This window comes from Serinus canaria, chromosome 20, assembly GCF_022539315.1.
Source record: "Serinus canaria isolate serCan28SL12 chromosome 20, serCan2020, whole genome shotgun sequence".
Taxonomy (NCBI): Eukaryota; Metazoa; Chordata; class Aves; order Passeriformes; family Fringillidae; genus Serinus; species Serinus canaria.
The window spans coordinates 6,520,653-6,538,372 of NC_066333.1; the positions used below are offsets into that span (position 1 = coordinate 6,520,653).

General features: G+C 43.6%; 1 protein-coding gene across 5 annotated transcripts in view; it reads left to right on the forward strand.

Moving 5' to 3' along the window:
* Positions 1 to 17,720, forward strand: part of EYA2 (EYA transcriptional coactivator and phosphatase 2) — an 87,962-nt gene that overhangs the window by 42,706 nt on the left and 27,536 nt on the right. For all 5 annotated transcript variants that reach the window (XM_030233458.2, XM_050982251.1, XM_030233455.2 and 2 more), the window contains 3 exons: positions 1,769 to 1,885; positions 14,997 to 15,064; positions 16,994 to 17,171. In XM_030233458.2, the coding sequence (XP_030089318.2) occupies positions 1,769 to 1,885; positions 14,997 to 15,064; positions 16,994 to 17,171 (363 nt within the window). The remainder of the gene's footprint in view (positions 1 to 1,768; positions 1,886 to 14,996; positions 15,065 to 16,993; positions 17,172 to 17,720) is intronic.

The following is a 17,720-nucleotide window of genomic DNA, read 5'->3' on the forward strand; positions in this document are numbered from 1 at the left end:
TTAATTTGGTGCTAAGGTATTTTGCTGTCTGACAACAATTTTTAGTCTTCCAAAGAGGCCCATTTGCTGAAGATTAATTGTCACTGGGGTGGGCAGGTTGAGTGCTGGCCTGTGGAGTGCTGATGGAATAGAAAAGCAGGGGATGTTGGGAAGAGGGGCTTTTCTGCACACTCTTCTCCTCCCCAGCAGTGATGAAGTCCCACACTTGCACCAGGATTTGTCCCTTCACTGTCCAAATAAACTTCCTGCATTTCACAGTCACCTTGTGATAAGCTTGTGCTCAAACTGCATGGCAGTTCTTCTCACCTAAAGCTATAGTAAGTGATTTTTATTAGAGAAAACATTATCTGGAGAGCTTCCTCCAAACCTGAGCAAGCACAGACTTGCTGCTTCTAGTTAAGCTAGAAATGAGCATGTTTGGGGAAAAGCACCTGAATTCAACTTGTCTACAAGTGCTAAAATATGACAACAGCATGGAAAGTGTATAAATCCAATGTCCAAACATCAGCAGGGTCTTTTTTTAATCCCAGCACCCAGGGAGTGTCCATTGGCCATCTTTTGTTGTGCAAATAGGATGCAAAGGAGGGAAGGATCACGCCCAAAGGGTTCATGATATGTTGCACCTTTGAGCTGTTTATTTTAATAATACAGCTGTACAATCTCAGCAGCATCTCAGAATAAAATATCAACTCCTTTCATTACCAGCAAGGGTTTCATCTTGCAATGTTTAATTCAACTATTGCTGTTCCCCCTGTAAATTGTCAGTTTAATTGCCTGGTCTTAAAATGAAAAGATTTTTGTGGCTTCAGGGCTTACCTATGGTTCCTGAATTGTATGTTATATCCAACTGAGTAGATGATAACCCTCCTGTAGGACTTGCCAATAAATGTTTTGATACCAAAGCTGAAAATACAATGCAAGTAAAAAACAACACTTTGAGAACAGAAATCTGGAGGTTATTTTGCTGAAGGTCCCATTCCATTGTCAATCATTGCTTGCATCTGATAACTCTTCAGGAAGTTTGTGTCAGTTTCTTCAATTCTACAACAAGAGTTTCTTCAGTTCTATTACAAAACTGTATCTTCAGAAATTGCTTTTGGGAAAAGTATTATTCATGGTTGTTTACCCACCTTAGCAAAAGTGCTTTTGGCTGTAGATGCAGGATGTAGTTGACTCAAATCAATTAATAAATCACAAATAATTTGAGATTAATTTGTTTGGCTGTTAGGAGGCCTGTTTGGGTAATGCAAATAATTAAACACGCACACACTATCTATCTGTCTGTCTGTCTGTCTATCTATCTATCTATCTATCTATCTATCTATCTATCTATCTGTCTATCTATCTATCTGTCTGTGTGTCTATCTGTGTGTGTGTATATTATATTATTCATAATATAATGTAACTGATATATATCACATATACATATTAGATAGATATATCTCTAACATATAGATATATCTATAACATATATACATATAACTGATATATATATATTTATCACATATACATATTAGATAGATATATCTCTAATATGTATATGTGAGGGAAAGAAAGTGTAAAAAAAGAGAGCTGATTAGGTTAAAATCCAGCTGAAAAATGGTTGATGTACCTCATAGAACATGCTGAAGACACCTGTGTTGGATGTGGCACCAAAAAAAAAAAAGAAAAAAGGAAAAGGAGGCCTGTGGGTTTGGGGTTTTTGGTCACCTGCTTTTTGTCCATCTTTGCATGCCAAGCACTCATGTTTTGCTCTTGGCTCCCCAAGGCATTAAGACAGAGGACAGCCTGAGCCACTCTCCAGGGCAGAGCGGCTTCCTCAGCTACGGCTCCGGCTTCAGCGCGCCCGCGGCGGGGCAGGCGCCCTACACCTACCAGGTGCACGGTGAGTGATCAGGGCCACTGGGCTCTCACGTGGCAACCTGGGCTCTCACGGGGCCACTGGGCTCTCACGGGGCAACCTGGGCTCTCACAGGGCCACCTGGGCTCTCACATGGACACTGGGCACTCACAGGGCCACCTGGGCTCTCACAGGGACACCTGGGCACTCACGGGGTCACCTGGGCTCTCACAGGGCCACCTGGTGTAAGAGCTGAAATGGAGGATGTGGGACTCCAGGGGCTCTCCACAGTGCAGTTTATTGTACCCAAGGTGTCACAGCAGTCCAGGGCTGTGGGTGACAGAGCTGTGCCCACAGCTGTCAGCTCCAGCTGCAGGCAGGCCTGCAGACCCTTTGGGTTTGGTTACAATGCATTCTGTACTTTTCTTTGCTGAGCATCTTCATACAGCAGAACCAATCTATCCCTGAACTATTATCTACAGCCTATCATAACTACTGTCATTACCATATTCATGTCACTGTTCTCCAATCACTCACAGTCACTACATTACGGTTTAAGCTAGAAGTTGTTTTTCAGTTTTCTTGCAGAGGAAAATTCTGAGACCTTTTTTCTATTTGCCACATCAGCAGGTTTGTTTGCCTGTGCTCTCTTTCTGCTTGGTAGAAACATCTTCTTGTTTGGGGTGGGTTTATCCTTTGCTCTAAGCCATAAAAACCCCTTCTAACTAACACACCCTTTGCCTCCTTGGTTACCCAGTAAGACTGGCTCAGAAATTCTTTTCTTTTATATCAAAACTTGCTTCCATCTCTATTCCTTCATCAGACTCTTCATTTAAAAATCTTTCTGCTAAGGACACATATCTGTGAGGCTTTCTTGTTGAACTTTTATCCTTCCCAACAGCCTGGGGCACTCACAGGGTCACCTGGGGCACTCACAGCCCTGTGCTGGACCTGTTCTCCTCCTGCAAGTGCTGTGGAAAGCTCCTAGGGGCAGGCAGTCAGCGCAGGGAGGGAGGTGAAGTCTCTGCTTGATCTGTTTTGCTCATCAAGGCATTGATTTCTGGCTGAGGGACTGGTTTTAACAGTGTTATGTCCTCGCAGAATTTCACCTATGATCAATATAGGCTTTGTCTTTCTGCAGAAAATGTGTTTTCTTTCTCTTAATTAGTTCTGTGACTGCATACCTGGGATTGTTGTGTTGGTGTGAGTTCCTGCATTCTGATGGAAGCAAAACAAAGGTGGTTTTACACTTCATGCAAACAGTCCTGTCAGTATTATGCTTCTTTCTGTGCTGACCTGAACAAACTGCTCTGTGCTTAAACTGCTGCATATTGTCCCTTCTAGTATTTATTTAACAGCCTGATACTTTGGTACTAAGGAAAATGACAGTGACTCTGCTTGAGGAGAGATGAATGTACATGAGCATAAAGCTCTGCATTGGCTTTGTCCTTCCCTCTGAGATTTTCCAAGGGAAAAATCAAAGAGGAATTGCATGGCTTTCCCAAACTCTTAGAGAAGCTGTTGAAGGGGAGAGAGATCCCTTTGCTTTTTGATATTGTTGAGGGTTTTATGCAAAAGGTCCTTTTGTGACATTATACTTTGCTGTTCCCATTGCAAAACTGTCTTTTAATTCTTTTAATTCTTCTCAGTCCTGAAAGTGAAAGGTGAGCATACACATCCACTTTTATTTTAAGTCTGAGAGCAACTAAAATCCTAAACAGTTATGAAAACAGAGAAAACAAGGTAAAATCCATTTTATTCCTGGTATTATCTAAGAAAGCTTAAGACTAAGAGTTGACCCTTGGCTGAGCCTTCACCTGACAAAAACCTGCTAGTTTTGTCAGAGCACATTATCTCAATCACTAAGGTGGTTTTTGGGGCATAGTACATGCTGAAGACACCTGTGTTGGATGTGGCACCAAAAAAGAAAAAAGAAAAAGGAGACCTGTGGGTTTGGGGGTTTTGGTCACCTGGACTTCTACCTACTTCTGGTGCTACTTCTACCTGTGTTCTCTTGAGAAGACAGACTCCTGACTTTAGTTGGACTGAGGTTTTTAAGGTGTTCCCATTGTCAAGAGGTTTAGACAAGCAAATTTTGGGCATCAGCACTTGAAAATGTTACACTTGCAAGCAGCAGTGACACAGCCATGAGTTGTACCAAGACAGGCTGAGGAGAGCTGTGTGTGAGCATGAATGTGCCCTAGGGCCATGCTGTGCTTTTAGGAAAAATCCCTTCTCTTCACATATTTATTCCAGGAAGATCATTCCAGCCAGCTCAGTAAGCCTTTCACACAAAGGAAAACAGTTCCTGCAAGTGGCAGGTGCTTTCTCCAAGGCACAGGGAGCAGGAGTAAATGTGTCTTCCTGTAAACAAAGATTTCCACCCTTCCTCTGCTGGCTTGTGAGAGGAGCAGTCTGAAGCTCCCTGGCTGTATGGTTTATTTACCTTGCTGAGTGCTAGTGAAAGGTTTGAGTGAGGAGAAGGAGCCTTCCTGTGCTGAGTGCTACTGAGGAATGTGTGCTCAGGGCTTTCCCACGCCACAGCCCCTGGGGGTGGGGAGGTGATCCCTGCCTGTGCCCCCCAGCTCCAGGCCACTGGGGCTTTGCTGCTGATGGGCTAAACCAGCTGAAAAGGACACACTTTTATCAATATGTTCTTAGTAAAAAGTTCAGGGGGGCTTTAAGAGTCAAGTTTTTAACTCCCAGCTCAAGGACAAAATATTTTTTGCATCATGGGGGAAAAGAGATTGTGCAGAGGGTGATGCTCAGGGGCTCAGCAAGAAAAGGTACCTCCAACTGCTGTTCAGTTTTCTGCTACCAAGTGCAAGGAAAAAAAATATTTTTTAAGCTATTCTCTGCAAGTATTGTAAAGAGTTAATAGGTCAGGTACAGAAGTGAAATAAGTTGGTATTGTTTGCCTCCAGTGAGGACCAGCTCCCAGAGCAAGGTAGTGATCTCAGCTGTGGGTGAGGGTGGGTGGTCAGACTGCTCAGCCCTCGTGGTTGCTCCTCACTGTCCCCTCAGGTAGGAGTTACAGCAGCAAATAAGTGCCCATTGTAGGTGTTACACCACTCACCAAGGGACAGACAACCTCTTGGGTGACAAATTTCTGTCTCACAGGCTCTAGGGCAAGTGCTGTCCTTGCCTGGTGCTGGTGTGTTCCCTCTGGTGTTTGTCTGGCAGCAGCCCTGGCAGGCTGGGGTACCTGTGAGCAGTAAATGGCACCTCTGAAGCCAGGTTCTGCTCCTGTTCTGGTCTGGTTGTTTGCAGTACAAACACAGGTGATGCAGGGGCAGCATTCAGCTTTTCATCCTGAACTCCAGCTGCCACTTGTGTCCTGGTCCTTGAGCGAGAACAGGATCCACCAAAGAGCAAAAATGAAGACATAACATCCTTTTGGTCAATAAGTAGTAAAGAAAAAGAGCTATTTTACAGCCAGCCAGAAGGGGAAATCTATTTTCATGCTTCCCTAGCATGAAACTCAGTTGATTGTGGAAGAGTTTGTTGGCCAAATAGCTAATGCAATGTGTCACACATATATACAAATATAGAAGATGAGATTAGCAAGTTCCATAGCTCATAAAAGTGACACAAAACCATATTGCAAAGGTTGATGGGTTGAAATAAAGATTTTAATTGCCAAGTAACAGTGGATATCATCAGGCTTCAAGTAACATTCAGACTGAAATCTGGTATTCATATATTTGCTCTGAAGGAGTGACTTTTTTACTCTCTTATTTTCCTTTTTAACCTGTGCTGTGTACAGGGTTGTTCCATGTCATTATTACATTTAGAAAATTATTTGTTTTGTGACAAAGAGATCTGAAATATGCATGTGGCCAGTCTGGGGATGGCACTCACTTTTAGAGTCGTGAATCTGGAGAGGAGGTAACAACTTGCATTAGGTTTTTGCCTTTAAAGTGCTAAATTTGTCATGCTGGGAAAGTAATGTTTCTTCAAGGTCCATTTCATTTCTTAATCAATCCTCATGAAAGTGTTCAATGACAGCACCAAATCACCAAACACCCTGGGCTTGATGTTAGAAATACATTTTTGCTTTTTTTACGCATTTTCTAGGTTTACATTTCCTAACAATTTAGCCATTCAGTGATTTGCTCAGACTTCTGGTAAAATTATTATTCAATGATAGAAATTGAACATGAGACACAAAGATTATCTTCCAGTTCTGCCACCAAAAACTCTACTGTCAAAACTGGCAGCTGAGGAAACTGCTTGTTGCTGAGGGTGGGGGAGAAATCTTTGGAATATAAGAAACTTAGCATTTAGTGAGCTATGTAAAATACAAAGAGGAAATTGTGCCAGCACATTAGCTAGCCCAGAAACCCATCAGCTCTGCAGAGAGTGCAATAACAGCCAGCTTATAGAGCATTTCCTGTGGCTGCAAGAGCATGTGCTAGCCCTTGATTGCACATTAGGCCATCTCTTCTCAGCTTGTCATTAATTCCTAGACAATGCCTTGCTCTTCAGTTATAATTGCTGAAATGACAGCTGGCATGAAACTATGAAGTTGCACAACAGTTGAAACTGTGGCCAAAGACCACTGTGGATGCTGTTGTTGGGCAGGAAAAGATTTGACTGCTTTTTTGGGGTTTTTTAATATCCAAATCTATCTACCCACAAAATACTTTTTACATTACAAAGGAAAAATCAGTTATGTAACTGGGATAACTTTCCTTTGCCAAGGAATTGCAGAACAGTGTTGAGTTTGGGACAGACATAAATTTGAGACCAAAGACCTATGCAGGGAAATTCTTTGCTACTGCTGAACATTTGTTTTCTTTGCAAAGCCCTTCTGATGAGCTGTGAAGTAGTGAATGAATAGAATTTAGCATTTGTTTTGGGCAACACTGATTTAAAATGGATTAATTATATATATATTGCTTATGTTTGTGGAATGAATTGGTTATGAATTGTTCTCCTGGCCTGAGAACAAGTAAAATCTGAATAATTAATCAATTAAAATGTTTTCTTATGCTGAAACATTTTGACCGTTGTTGATATCTGGATAATCTAGACAATTTTTTTTCCAAGAGATGCCAGAATTTCTTGCAATTATGTGCCAATTTGTGTGTTAAAAATTCAATGTGAGGTCATAAATACCAATTTGGTGTGAACAGTTACCTCTGCCTGCATGAATTTTGCAAAGGAAGTCCATGTTTAGTTTTAAACTTGATTCTTGAAGTACTTGGTGATGAAAATAGTGATGAAATTTCCATCTACACCTGAGAAATGTGGATCACACTTTGGCATCCAGATCATGAATCCATGTGAAGTCCCAAAAATAAAGGAAAGTGAGAGCATGTTCTCAGCAGACTGTCACTCAGATGCCTTGGATTGATAAAATTAAAACCTCAGTAGAAGAGGAGCAGCCTCTCTCAAAAGCTGCTGCCTGACAGCTGGTTTGCATTAATTGCAGTCTCAGAGCGTGGCAGTGAAGTTGTGCTCCACTCCGTGCTGGGTTCAGCAGGGAGAGGCCTCTCTTCAGGAGGGGTCAGACCTCACTTTTTGCAGTGTAAATACAAGGTTCCTCAGAATAACAGCACAGTCTCCCTTTCAAAGATTTTTAAACACCAGGGGCTGACTGTGCTCCATTTACTTTGTTTTAAAAGGAGCTGACTTCTAGGAGAGGGGGAGTCGGTGGGAGAGGCAAAGGTGTTGACAGGGATGCACTGGAGGCTGCAAGGATCTGTGCTACTGCTGCCCAAGGGGAGAGCTCTGCTCTTCCAATTGCCATTTAATGGAGATTAAATATTGACTGGTACAGTCCAAACAGGAATCTTCTCTGAGGCAGAGCTTTTATTTTGGAGGTGTCTTGTGTCTCCTTGAGAGTTTTGTGTGACTTGGTGGTCAGGCTTGCAGAGGTGGCAGTGGGGAGGTGGGAGCAGCTGTGGCAGTCGTGAGTCAGAGAGAAGAGTGAGGTAGGGGTAGTGGTAAAGGGACTGGATAAGGAAAATACAGAGAAAAGTTTGTGTGGTGAGAAAGGGGGAATCTACAGAGAGGAAAGAAGTGACATTTCCCTAAAATGCTGCTTGACTGCCTTGGGAGCGTTGGTGGAAGTCAGACAGAAATCTCAAAATGTGGATTCATGAACAAAATCAGCACACAAAACAGTCACAGAGATGTTTGGATGACACAGAAACTTCTCTGTGGATTTTATTTTCATTGCTTCCATAGGATATAAAAAAAATCCAAAAATATAGCATGGTAACAGCTTGGGAAATCATGAACTTGGCCTTGATTATTCAGCTTAGAGTGCAATTGGTAAAGAATATGCTAAAATGTTATGGAAGCTTCACTGAATAATTGATTCAGTATACCTAATGATTTTGAAAATGTCTTGAAGGCAATGGAAGAACTAGTGTAAAATTACATATAAAAATCTTACATATCAAGAAACATCATACCTGCAAGCATTTGAAAGTTAGGAGACATCAGATTCATGATGCTGTGCAGTACTGGTCCTGCTTTTGTTGTACCTCATCTCCAAGCACTGTGTGAGGTAATGCTGTGGTGGAAAAACAGAATTCAGTCACTGGATGAGACTGGGCTGATGTTTGTGGACGAGTTCAGCCTGACCCTGCTTGAGTCAGCACAGGCTGTGCAGCTCAGGAGTTTGTGAACTGCTCTGCTGGCAGTGGATAACACTGTTGCAAGGGCCTTTTTTATTTGTAGTTTGGATGCCCCTTCTGTTTGTATTGGCAGGGATAAACACTGGCATTTCTGCACTGCAGCACTGTGACCTCTAGACCTTGAGAATACCTGCTCTGTCTGCAGAGGAGCCCACTGAGCTTTCACAGACAAAAAGAGGAGGATGAAAATTTGACTTTGAAAGTCTGTAACTGGCAGATTTACTGGTGCTGACAAGTCATTACCAGGACAAGGATCACTCTACTGTTGTAAAGTTTCTTACATTTTTCTCTGTTGTGGCTCTTCTCCTGGAGCCCCTGCAGTACTGAGGCTGGGAAAGCCTCAAGAGCAATGCCTGGATCTGGAGTACTCAGCTGAGACTTAAAGGGATCCTAAGTAATGGGTCAGAGTGGAGATGTGCTGACCCCTCCCTCTTTTCCACTGGTATTTGGAGATTTACTTTGCTTAAGAGGAACAGAATTGCTAAATAACAGCTGTGCTGACAGGGCATGTTTATCCCCAGTGGCATGACAGTAGATGTGACAAGGCTACTTAGATTTAAATGCTGACCTGGGAACTGGAGGTTCATGGCCACTAACTAGCATAGGAGGAGGCAAATCCAGATTTCCTTTATCATGTCTTGTTATCCGTCAGTGAAGGATTGGGTCCAGGATGAAACTGCAGCTGGAGGAATCTTTATTCTTTGGTGTTCATGAAGTCACCCAAATAAAGTCAGTTTTGCTGATTGTTTTTTTCAACAAGGTATTGCATAGAAACAGAGTTCATCCTTGCTGTAAGGATGTTCCCTTTTTGGCCCAAAACATTTCCTTGTGAGTTGTTTTTGAAGACAGTCCAGTGTGATTTCCTTCTGTAGCTGTAGCATTGTAAGATAGAAGTGGTTAAAAACACTTTCTCAGAGTACAGTAAAATCTAACTGCTTTCCCATGGTTCAAATCCTGAGAGTAACTGTAAACCATCCCAGCACTTTCAACACCATTGTTGATCTGGATTGAGCTGTACAAATGACCAAGCTCAAAAGGATGGTAAAAACCAGGCTCTTAAAGCTGCTTTGGTCATCACTTACTAAAGCTCTTTGAGGCTCTGTGGGTTGAGCACTCCCAGGAGCAGGGGAAGAGCTTGGACTCAGAAAAGCTGAACTGTGAAATGTGCTTTGTATCACCTCACAGAGTGCCCTCAAACACCTGGTCAGGCTGACAGGACTGCACTGGATTGTGGTGGGAGACAAATGGACTTGTTTAGAGTGGATTTTGTATCTGAGACTGTCATCTGCAGGAGGTGTTCCAATGCTTTTGGGAGCAATGTCCTTTACCAGACACTGCTGATGTCAAATGGTGTAACACTGTAGAATAATACTTTTCATCTAGGTTAATGCAGTGTGCTCTTCCCTGCACTGTCTGAGCCCTTCCAGACAGAAATACAAGACTTTTTGGGGAAGGCTTCATTACACCTAATGGCAAACAGTTGAGCAATCTGCTGCAAAGTACATATGGGTTGAGTTTTTCTTCTCCTTTAACAGGTTGGATAGTCTTGAAGTGCCTCCACAGCTGACAACCATGCAAGGTTTTATGAGTCTTCTTGCCCAGTAAATGCAGGCAGATGTTGTAGGATTTGGAACCTTACAAGGCACTAGAGTGTAGCTGGTGGGAGGTAATTTTGATGAGTGCTTAACCTCTCACTAAAAGTGTAGCAGCTTGGAGAAGGCAGTATTTACTGCAGGAAACATTAGCTTGTCAGAGAGCTAAAGCACTGCAAAGAACCTCCCTGAATGACCATGGAAGTCTTCAGGCAGATGTTGTTCATAGCACAGGGTAAAGCACACTGTGCAGGGAGGAGGACTGGGGCTTTGCCTTCATCACCCACAGCCAGCAGTGCTTCCTGCAGGGAAACAGCCTGGTGATGTCAGAGTGCACAGGCCATTGTGTGCAGGCTTGTAAAACACCATGCAATTCAGCTGACCCCTGCAGGCATTCACTTTATTAGTCCTGAATGGTCCTAAATCCTTTGAGAGAGCTCTCTGTGGAACCATTGTGTGTGTCATCTAAGAGTTAGAGGAAATACTTAGGTCTGAGCTTCCTCATTCTGTTTTTTGGGAGTTAAATCATGACCCAGACATACTCAGAAATGCCTGTGGCAGCCACCCTCAGTGTTCCTGGGCTCACAGTTGCTGCTGGCTGCCCAGAGAGCTGTGATAAACACTGAAACTGTCCAGCTGTGTTGAACCTGGCCATCTCCTCCTCTGACTGTTGGGTATTTATTGAATGTTGGAAGTGCAAACCATCTGTCCTTCTAAATATGTCACTTTATTCTCTTTTGAGCAGTACCTGAGGCTTGGAGAACCCCTCCCTGTTGGCAGGGCCCCCTGGCCTGTCAAAGACAAGGACACAAACCTGATTTTCAAACCTTGCTGTGGTTTTGATCTGAGCTACACCACAGGCCCATCCTGTCTTCATAATCACCACCCCCTTAGACACCAGTATTCCTGTATCATTCTGTGCATTCATCAGCTGAAAAAAGATTATTTTGTTTTCTTTGCAATGCCAGCGCCCAGTGCTGAATACACTAAAAATAACCATAAATATTCCTTTCTTTTCTTTACTTGCTCCTACCTGGCAAGGAGGGGAAGAAATGCAGCCCATAGTGCAGTGACTGAAAGGCAGATGTAGAGGGTGAGAAGCTGGTATGAAAGTTTGTGCAGGCCAGATCACGCACCATTGCAATGATCATGGACCATGGCACAGGCTTTTTGGGAATGCTGGAATTAAAACGTGAATGAGGGGGAAACAGCAAATGAAATCCATCTGTTTGAGAGCAGCAATAGAACATTAATCAGCTCACAAAGAGTTTTTCTGTACATGTTGCCCTCGGACACTCACATAGAGAAGGGCCACATCTACTTATCAAGGGAAAATCATGGCACTGGCTCTGGCTGGCATGTGGGCTCCTTTCATGCAGTGTCTGTCCATGAGAGTGTGTTTGTGATAGAAATACTTCACAGGAACACTTACAGTGCCACACATCTGAAGAGCTGTTCTACTTCAGAGTTCAGATTGTTTTATTATGAGCTAAATGTTCTTTAAGCTACCTGTGAATGAGGGCATTGTGACATTTAGCAACTGGCTTGATTGAACACAGATGTGAGCCATATTCCATATGGAGAAGATCCAGAGGGGGAGATCCTAGGCTTGTTTCTGATTTGCAGGGAGTTTGGATGCAATTTCTTGGCACTGAGCTACCAAGATAGATGGAAACAAATCGCTTGCTCCCACCTCTGCAGTATTGCAAATGTAAAACCAGTTTGAGAGTGTGTGTTGTCTTCAGAGGTCCATGGAAAAAAGCCAATAGATGGGAAAGCAAAATTCCTTCAGGAATAGGCAGAAATGAAAGGGGGCCAGGCATTCATGTACATTGCTTACCAAGGGGCTTCCTAGAAGTGCCCCCTTCCACTAGCAGCACTTTCAAACTTCATTCCAGTCTTCCTCTGAATATTACAACAAGTGTTATTGCTTGGGAAAGTGTTTGAGGGGAAAAATGGTTACGTGGGAAATAGGGCTAATTTGCAATATCTCTTGATAATTTTCCAGTTTCTTGAGTGTAAAATTTACTGATGCAAAACTGAAATTGCACCTGGCAGAATTCATTTTGTTGGGGAAGTGTTTATTTCCTACCAGCAACTTACTGAGGAAAAGCAAACATTTGGGGCTGGTTCTGGTATGTGTTCTGAACTGCTGAACTCTACAAGGCTGCTCACAGAAATTGTGACCTGCAGGCCTCAGTCTCTCTTTGTGGAGAGAGGGGGTTTATCTCTGTCTCCATTGCCCCTGGCACTTGTTTGTTTTCCTGCCATTTGAGCTCAGGGAGCATCATTGAAAACGTGGTCTCTGCAGTCTGCCCTGTGAAGTGGAACAGGGTCTGAGCTATAACAGCTCCCAAGACAAATATTGCTGAACCTGAATCTTTAGGAACTTTCTTTTCCATGCAGATAATTGATTTTTTTTTTCCTCCCAGCTTTTCATCCTTGTTCAGCTGGGAAGAAATTCCAAGTGTTTACTGACTTGTGTTGTCCCCAGTGTCCTTATCTGTAATTATTCTGCTGTAACACTGAGCTGCCAAGACATCCTGAGCTTAGCAGCTCTCAAGGTGTGCTGTGGGGAGGGTGTTCAAATCTCTGAATGCACTGCTGGAGGGCAAGGAAAAGGCTGTGTTTGATCTCAGTTAGATAAACAATGCTGAGATGGTTGCCCTCCTTGGTCAGGATACAATGATGGGAGCCAGAAGAAGAGAAAAACCTGAGCTGACATGTTGCACTTCAGTTTACAGGGAATAGCAGTCTTCAGCACTTTCACAAATATTTAAGTATGTGGGCAAAAAATCTGTCTTTCCTTTGGAAAATCCCCTGGGCAGAGGGAACCCGCCTGCAGTGGCCTCTAGGGACACCTGAACTTGGGTAGCTCAGCCTAAGTGGCAAAAATACAATTTACAAAACCCCAATGTAAAATCCAGCCCACTGGGTCCAGTCACAGTGCACTGTGGGGAGCTGTGGAGTCATTCCCCATCCTCTCATCCCCCATTCCTGCCCTCTTCTCCCTGCTCACTTACCGTGTGTGCATGGACACACTCGCTCCTCACAGCTGGTACAAAGTTCTGAGTAAATTCTGAGTAAGTTTCATCCAGCTGTGTGAATCCCTCCTTTCCTCACTCTCTCTGACTGTTTGGAAACCAGGAGGCTGCAGTATCATGTGCAGGTAGCACAGCAATAAACATGTTCTCATCACAATTTACACATAAAGCGTGAGTCCCTCGAGGTAACTCATCCCCCTCCTGACAGCTTTAATAAAGGATGATGGATTGTTTCTAAATGACAGTTTAAGAAAATCAAAAATTCCCCCCTGGATTGTTTGGAGCTCTGGTGTACAAGAGCTGTTTTGTCTTCTGTGGAAGTTGTTTTTGCCTGTAAGCACTGGGGCTCTCTTAGGCTCCTTTGGAGTGGTGAGAAATGCTGCTGCCACAGGAATGTGTTCCTACTGCTGCATACCTGGGACTTCTGGCAACCTGTCATGGGTGGGAAGGGGGGAAATGCCAGGAGCTGGATGTGTTGCTGTCTTTGGGATGCTGCTCTGGGCAGATTCCCCATGGGGGTTGTTGGAAGGGATTGGACACTGATCCACCCAGAGCTGCCTCCAAGGCAGGAAGGAATGCCAGCAGAAGGCATCCCCAAGGCCACCTGCACTGGCTCAGCTCCCAGCCAGCACATTCTGGGCCCTGGGGTGACCCAGGCCTCCAGGTACCTGGCAGTCACCTGCACTCTGTTTTCTTCCTCTCTGCTATTTTCTTTTTAAAGACCACATGTGGCAACAAATCAGTTCAGGAGGGCAGAGTCCTCTCTCTCGTTTCTTTTTGGCTTGGGATTTATTTCTCAGTGCATGTGCTTTGTAGCTGCACTTGGCAGAGTGGAGTTTGTTCAGCTGTCCATTCCCCAGCTAATCTGGTGTCCTAAAATAAAAACAAGCAAGTGGAACCTCAGAGGATGGTTGCCACATGGAGACGTGCAGAGTGTCGTATGGTTAAAACAGCACTGCTCAAAGTCATTGACATGGTGAGAAGCCAGATGAGAAAAAAGGGCAAAGGTCTGGTTAGGGCTTGGTCTGATGGTACACTGAGGTGGCAGAATGAAGCCAAGATGAGCCCAGTGCAGCCAGGCAGCACCAAAATCATACCTCTTTGACACACGGTGTGAAATGAAACAGGCTGAAATCAGAACCAGCATAGAGTGAGGTAAATCAAAGCTGGAACCTGAGAGGGGAGGAAGTTTATGGCTCTGCTACCTCTGGCCTGATGGGAGGCAGAGACAGACCATTCCTGTGGATCTTACCTGGACATTTGCTTCTGCAAACAAAATCCTGGTGGTGCTGCTTCCTCCAGCTGAGGGAGCCTGGCTGAACATCAGCTGCTCTGCTTGGGATGGATCCATGTCCATCCTTCCTCTTCCTGATATCCCAGGATGAAGAAATATCTTTGCTGTCCCAGAAATCTCAGCTATATTGTTCTCACCTTGGGAATAGCAACACCAGGGAACAGATTCATCTTCTGAAAACTCCTGGGTACCTGATCAGTTAGGACAGATACCCCTGCATGAAACAGCACACGTGGGAGGGTGTCTGTGTAATCTGAGGGGTTTTCCTACAGGAGGAGAGGATAAAATTGTTCCATTACTTCTTCTAAAAAGAAGTAACTGAATTTTGAATCTGGGCTGAATCCTTGTGTTCCAGCTGTGTTTCCCAGCCCAATAATCAATGTTTTAGTGCATGTAATGAATGCCTTTCAGTCAGTAAACCCCAGTAACAGCCCAAAGTTTTTACAGCCTCAGATTTGTGCCATACTTTTTTGTACTGAGCTGGTACTTTACTTCCTGTTGGAAATTACTTGAATTACCATACCCTGTTTCTTTGATTGCTGGTGTATGTTATGACTCTGATACTCTTTCCCTCAGGCACAACAGGGATTTACCAGGGAGCCAATGGCCTGACAAATTCTGCAGGATTCAGTGCTGTGCATCAGGTATGGTTCAGCACCTATTGCTGGCAACCTTGTCACTTATTTTAAACCACTTGTAAGATTTATAGATCAGAGGGATCATTTTGGTGTTCACATATATTTAAGGAAGGTGTTGCTTTGTGTTTTGCTGAACACCATTCTGCCCTGCTCCTTAGGCCTGTCCCTTTGGTGGATTTCAGGATATGCTGGTAAATGGTGTGTCCCAGTGCACACACACAGAGTGCAGTCCTTGCAGGAGCAGGGTGCCCTGGCAGCCTCTGACTTGCTGCTGTAGCAGTGCCAAGAGTTTCCTCATTCTTCTGCCATCTTACAGCTTTCAGCTATGTTGTGCATCCTCTCCAGAGGGGATGGCTTCTAGAGTCCTGTCATCCCTGTGCTGGCACTGGGCAGTGAGTGTGAGCCATCTGAGAGAGGCCTTGGCAGCCCCTGGTGGATGCTGAGCCATCTGAGCTGTCTGTGCACTTCCCTCTTTGGGAGCACACCTGTCTGTGGGCTCCATGCCTCAGATACATGTGTGTGTATAAATAAAACACAGGACAGATGTTTCCCAGTAGCAAATGGCTCTTCTTGTTTGGAGCAAACAAATGAGTACACTGTCCCAAAAAATGTGTTTTGGTTGGCCAGTAATTTCAGTTCCTTGTTTGCAGGGTGATTGTTGACTTGTATTTTTAATGGCAACAGTGGGCAATTTCTTTGTTGCTGCAGTTTGGCCTTGAAACATCAGCATTACTGACAGAAGGGCATTTGATTGAAGTATGGAGGTTGCCTAAACAGAGGGAAAAGCTGAGCTTTCTTCATTATTTTGTAATCTTCTGTAGGAGAAGACAATGAAATTATCTCATTTCTTTTTCAGTCTAATTGTTCTTATGACAATTTGAGTCTTTGTTCTTGAGAGCTCCCTGGTGACTGAAAGTTAATGAAATAGCTGTCACAAAGATGTAAGCTGTTAAGGAGGAAAGTGCTTTTAGTCTTTCTAAAGACTATTTATTATTTAATTTAATTTAATACCAGAGGCTAATTATAATTTCTGAGGAAATTAAAGCCTTCTGCTCAAAGACAATGCCCAGAGCATGAACACAGTTCTCTGTCTGGAAAGGCAAATTCAGTGGACAAGGACAGGAGTTGCAATTAAAACAAAAAGAAATAAATGAAACCTTTTATGCTTTGATTGTTAAGAGATGCATTTTATAACGTTTTCTGGTGTCCTGCTTTTCACAGTACACCCACCAAACATCCAAGGATAATGGTCTGGGGTTTCTCTGGGTGCCTTAAAATCAAGGCAAAGAGTTGTGTGATACCTCAGCTCCCCAAGGTCACTTGCACCTCATATTTTTAGTTCATTTTTCTGCAGCTAGGCAAGATCACTCAGGCATTTATTTATTTATTGCTGAGATAGTTGGGCAGACTGTCGTGAGCATTGCTGCAAAAAATTGCTACTTTCTTTTCATTTTTTTAGCCTAACAGCTGATCAGAAGATGTTGCTGATCATGGTAAAATGCAGCCTGTTTTGCTCCTTCCCTCAGCCAGTTATTCATTTTGTTCTTACAATTTCTTAGGTGTTTTGTTGTTTGCAAAGATTTTATGTTCCATCATGGCCCTTTCCAGAAAGCTGCCCTACTTCACTCTTACATGAAATTGTTAAACTCTGCCATATAAAATGTGTCAGCACTGATAACTACAATCCTATCAAAAAACCCAGAACTTGCCAGATTTCTGACCTCTTGTTGGTTAGTCTATCATAATAAAATAGGAGTCTATTTGTGAGAAGCAGAAATGTAATTTCCTGAGTGAATGCAGTGCAGTTCTTCAGTGAAATATTCCCGAGCCGTCGCTTGCTGCGTGCACAAGTAACATAGCATTTGTGGTGGCTCGCTTGTCTGGAAGACAAAACCAGATACATGCCAGTTAGATGTTTCTTTTTCTCCCTCCAAGGAATATTCCTCGTATCCCAGCTTCCCTCAGAGCCAGTACTCTCAGTATTACAGCTCGTCCTACAACTCCCCGTACGTGTCTGCCAACAGCATCAGCCCCTCGGCCATCCCCACCTCCACCTACTCCCTGCAGGAGTCTTCCCACAACATCACCAGCCAGAGCACAGAATCACTCTCTGGTAGGTGCCTCTCTAGAGGTGTAAAGGCTGTCCTCTTGTTGTGGGAGTTTTGTTAAAATGTGTTTTGTTAAAATGCGTGTTGACAGCTCAGATTTTCTAGCACTGAACAGTTCTTACAGGGGGTTTGGGAAGGGATTGGAATGCTCAAGCTCTCTAAAACCATCCTGTGTTGGTTTTGTGAGTCGTTGAGGTTTGATCTCCTCTAAGGTGATACAGAATGACAATGACAATGACAATGACATACCAACCCCAGAGCAGCACTGAGGGCTGACATGGATGGCCATGAATTCAAAACAAACAGCCATGCTCTGAAAAATACTCACTTTCCTCAGTGTCTGATGACATTTTAGCCCATATCTTTGTCAAGGATTTATATTCACCTCTTACAACAGCCCTTAATATTGTGCATTCATAAACAACATCAAAAGTCCCTCTTTAATAAATCTACACAAACTGTGTGTCTGATATGAAAGTTTGAGATGAATTCCACACCCAAAAAAAGCTTCAAAATTCGTGTCCTCTCTTTGAATGCCTAATTTTTAAAGTTTC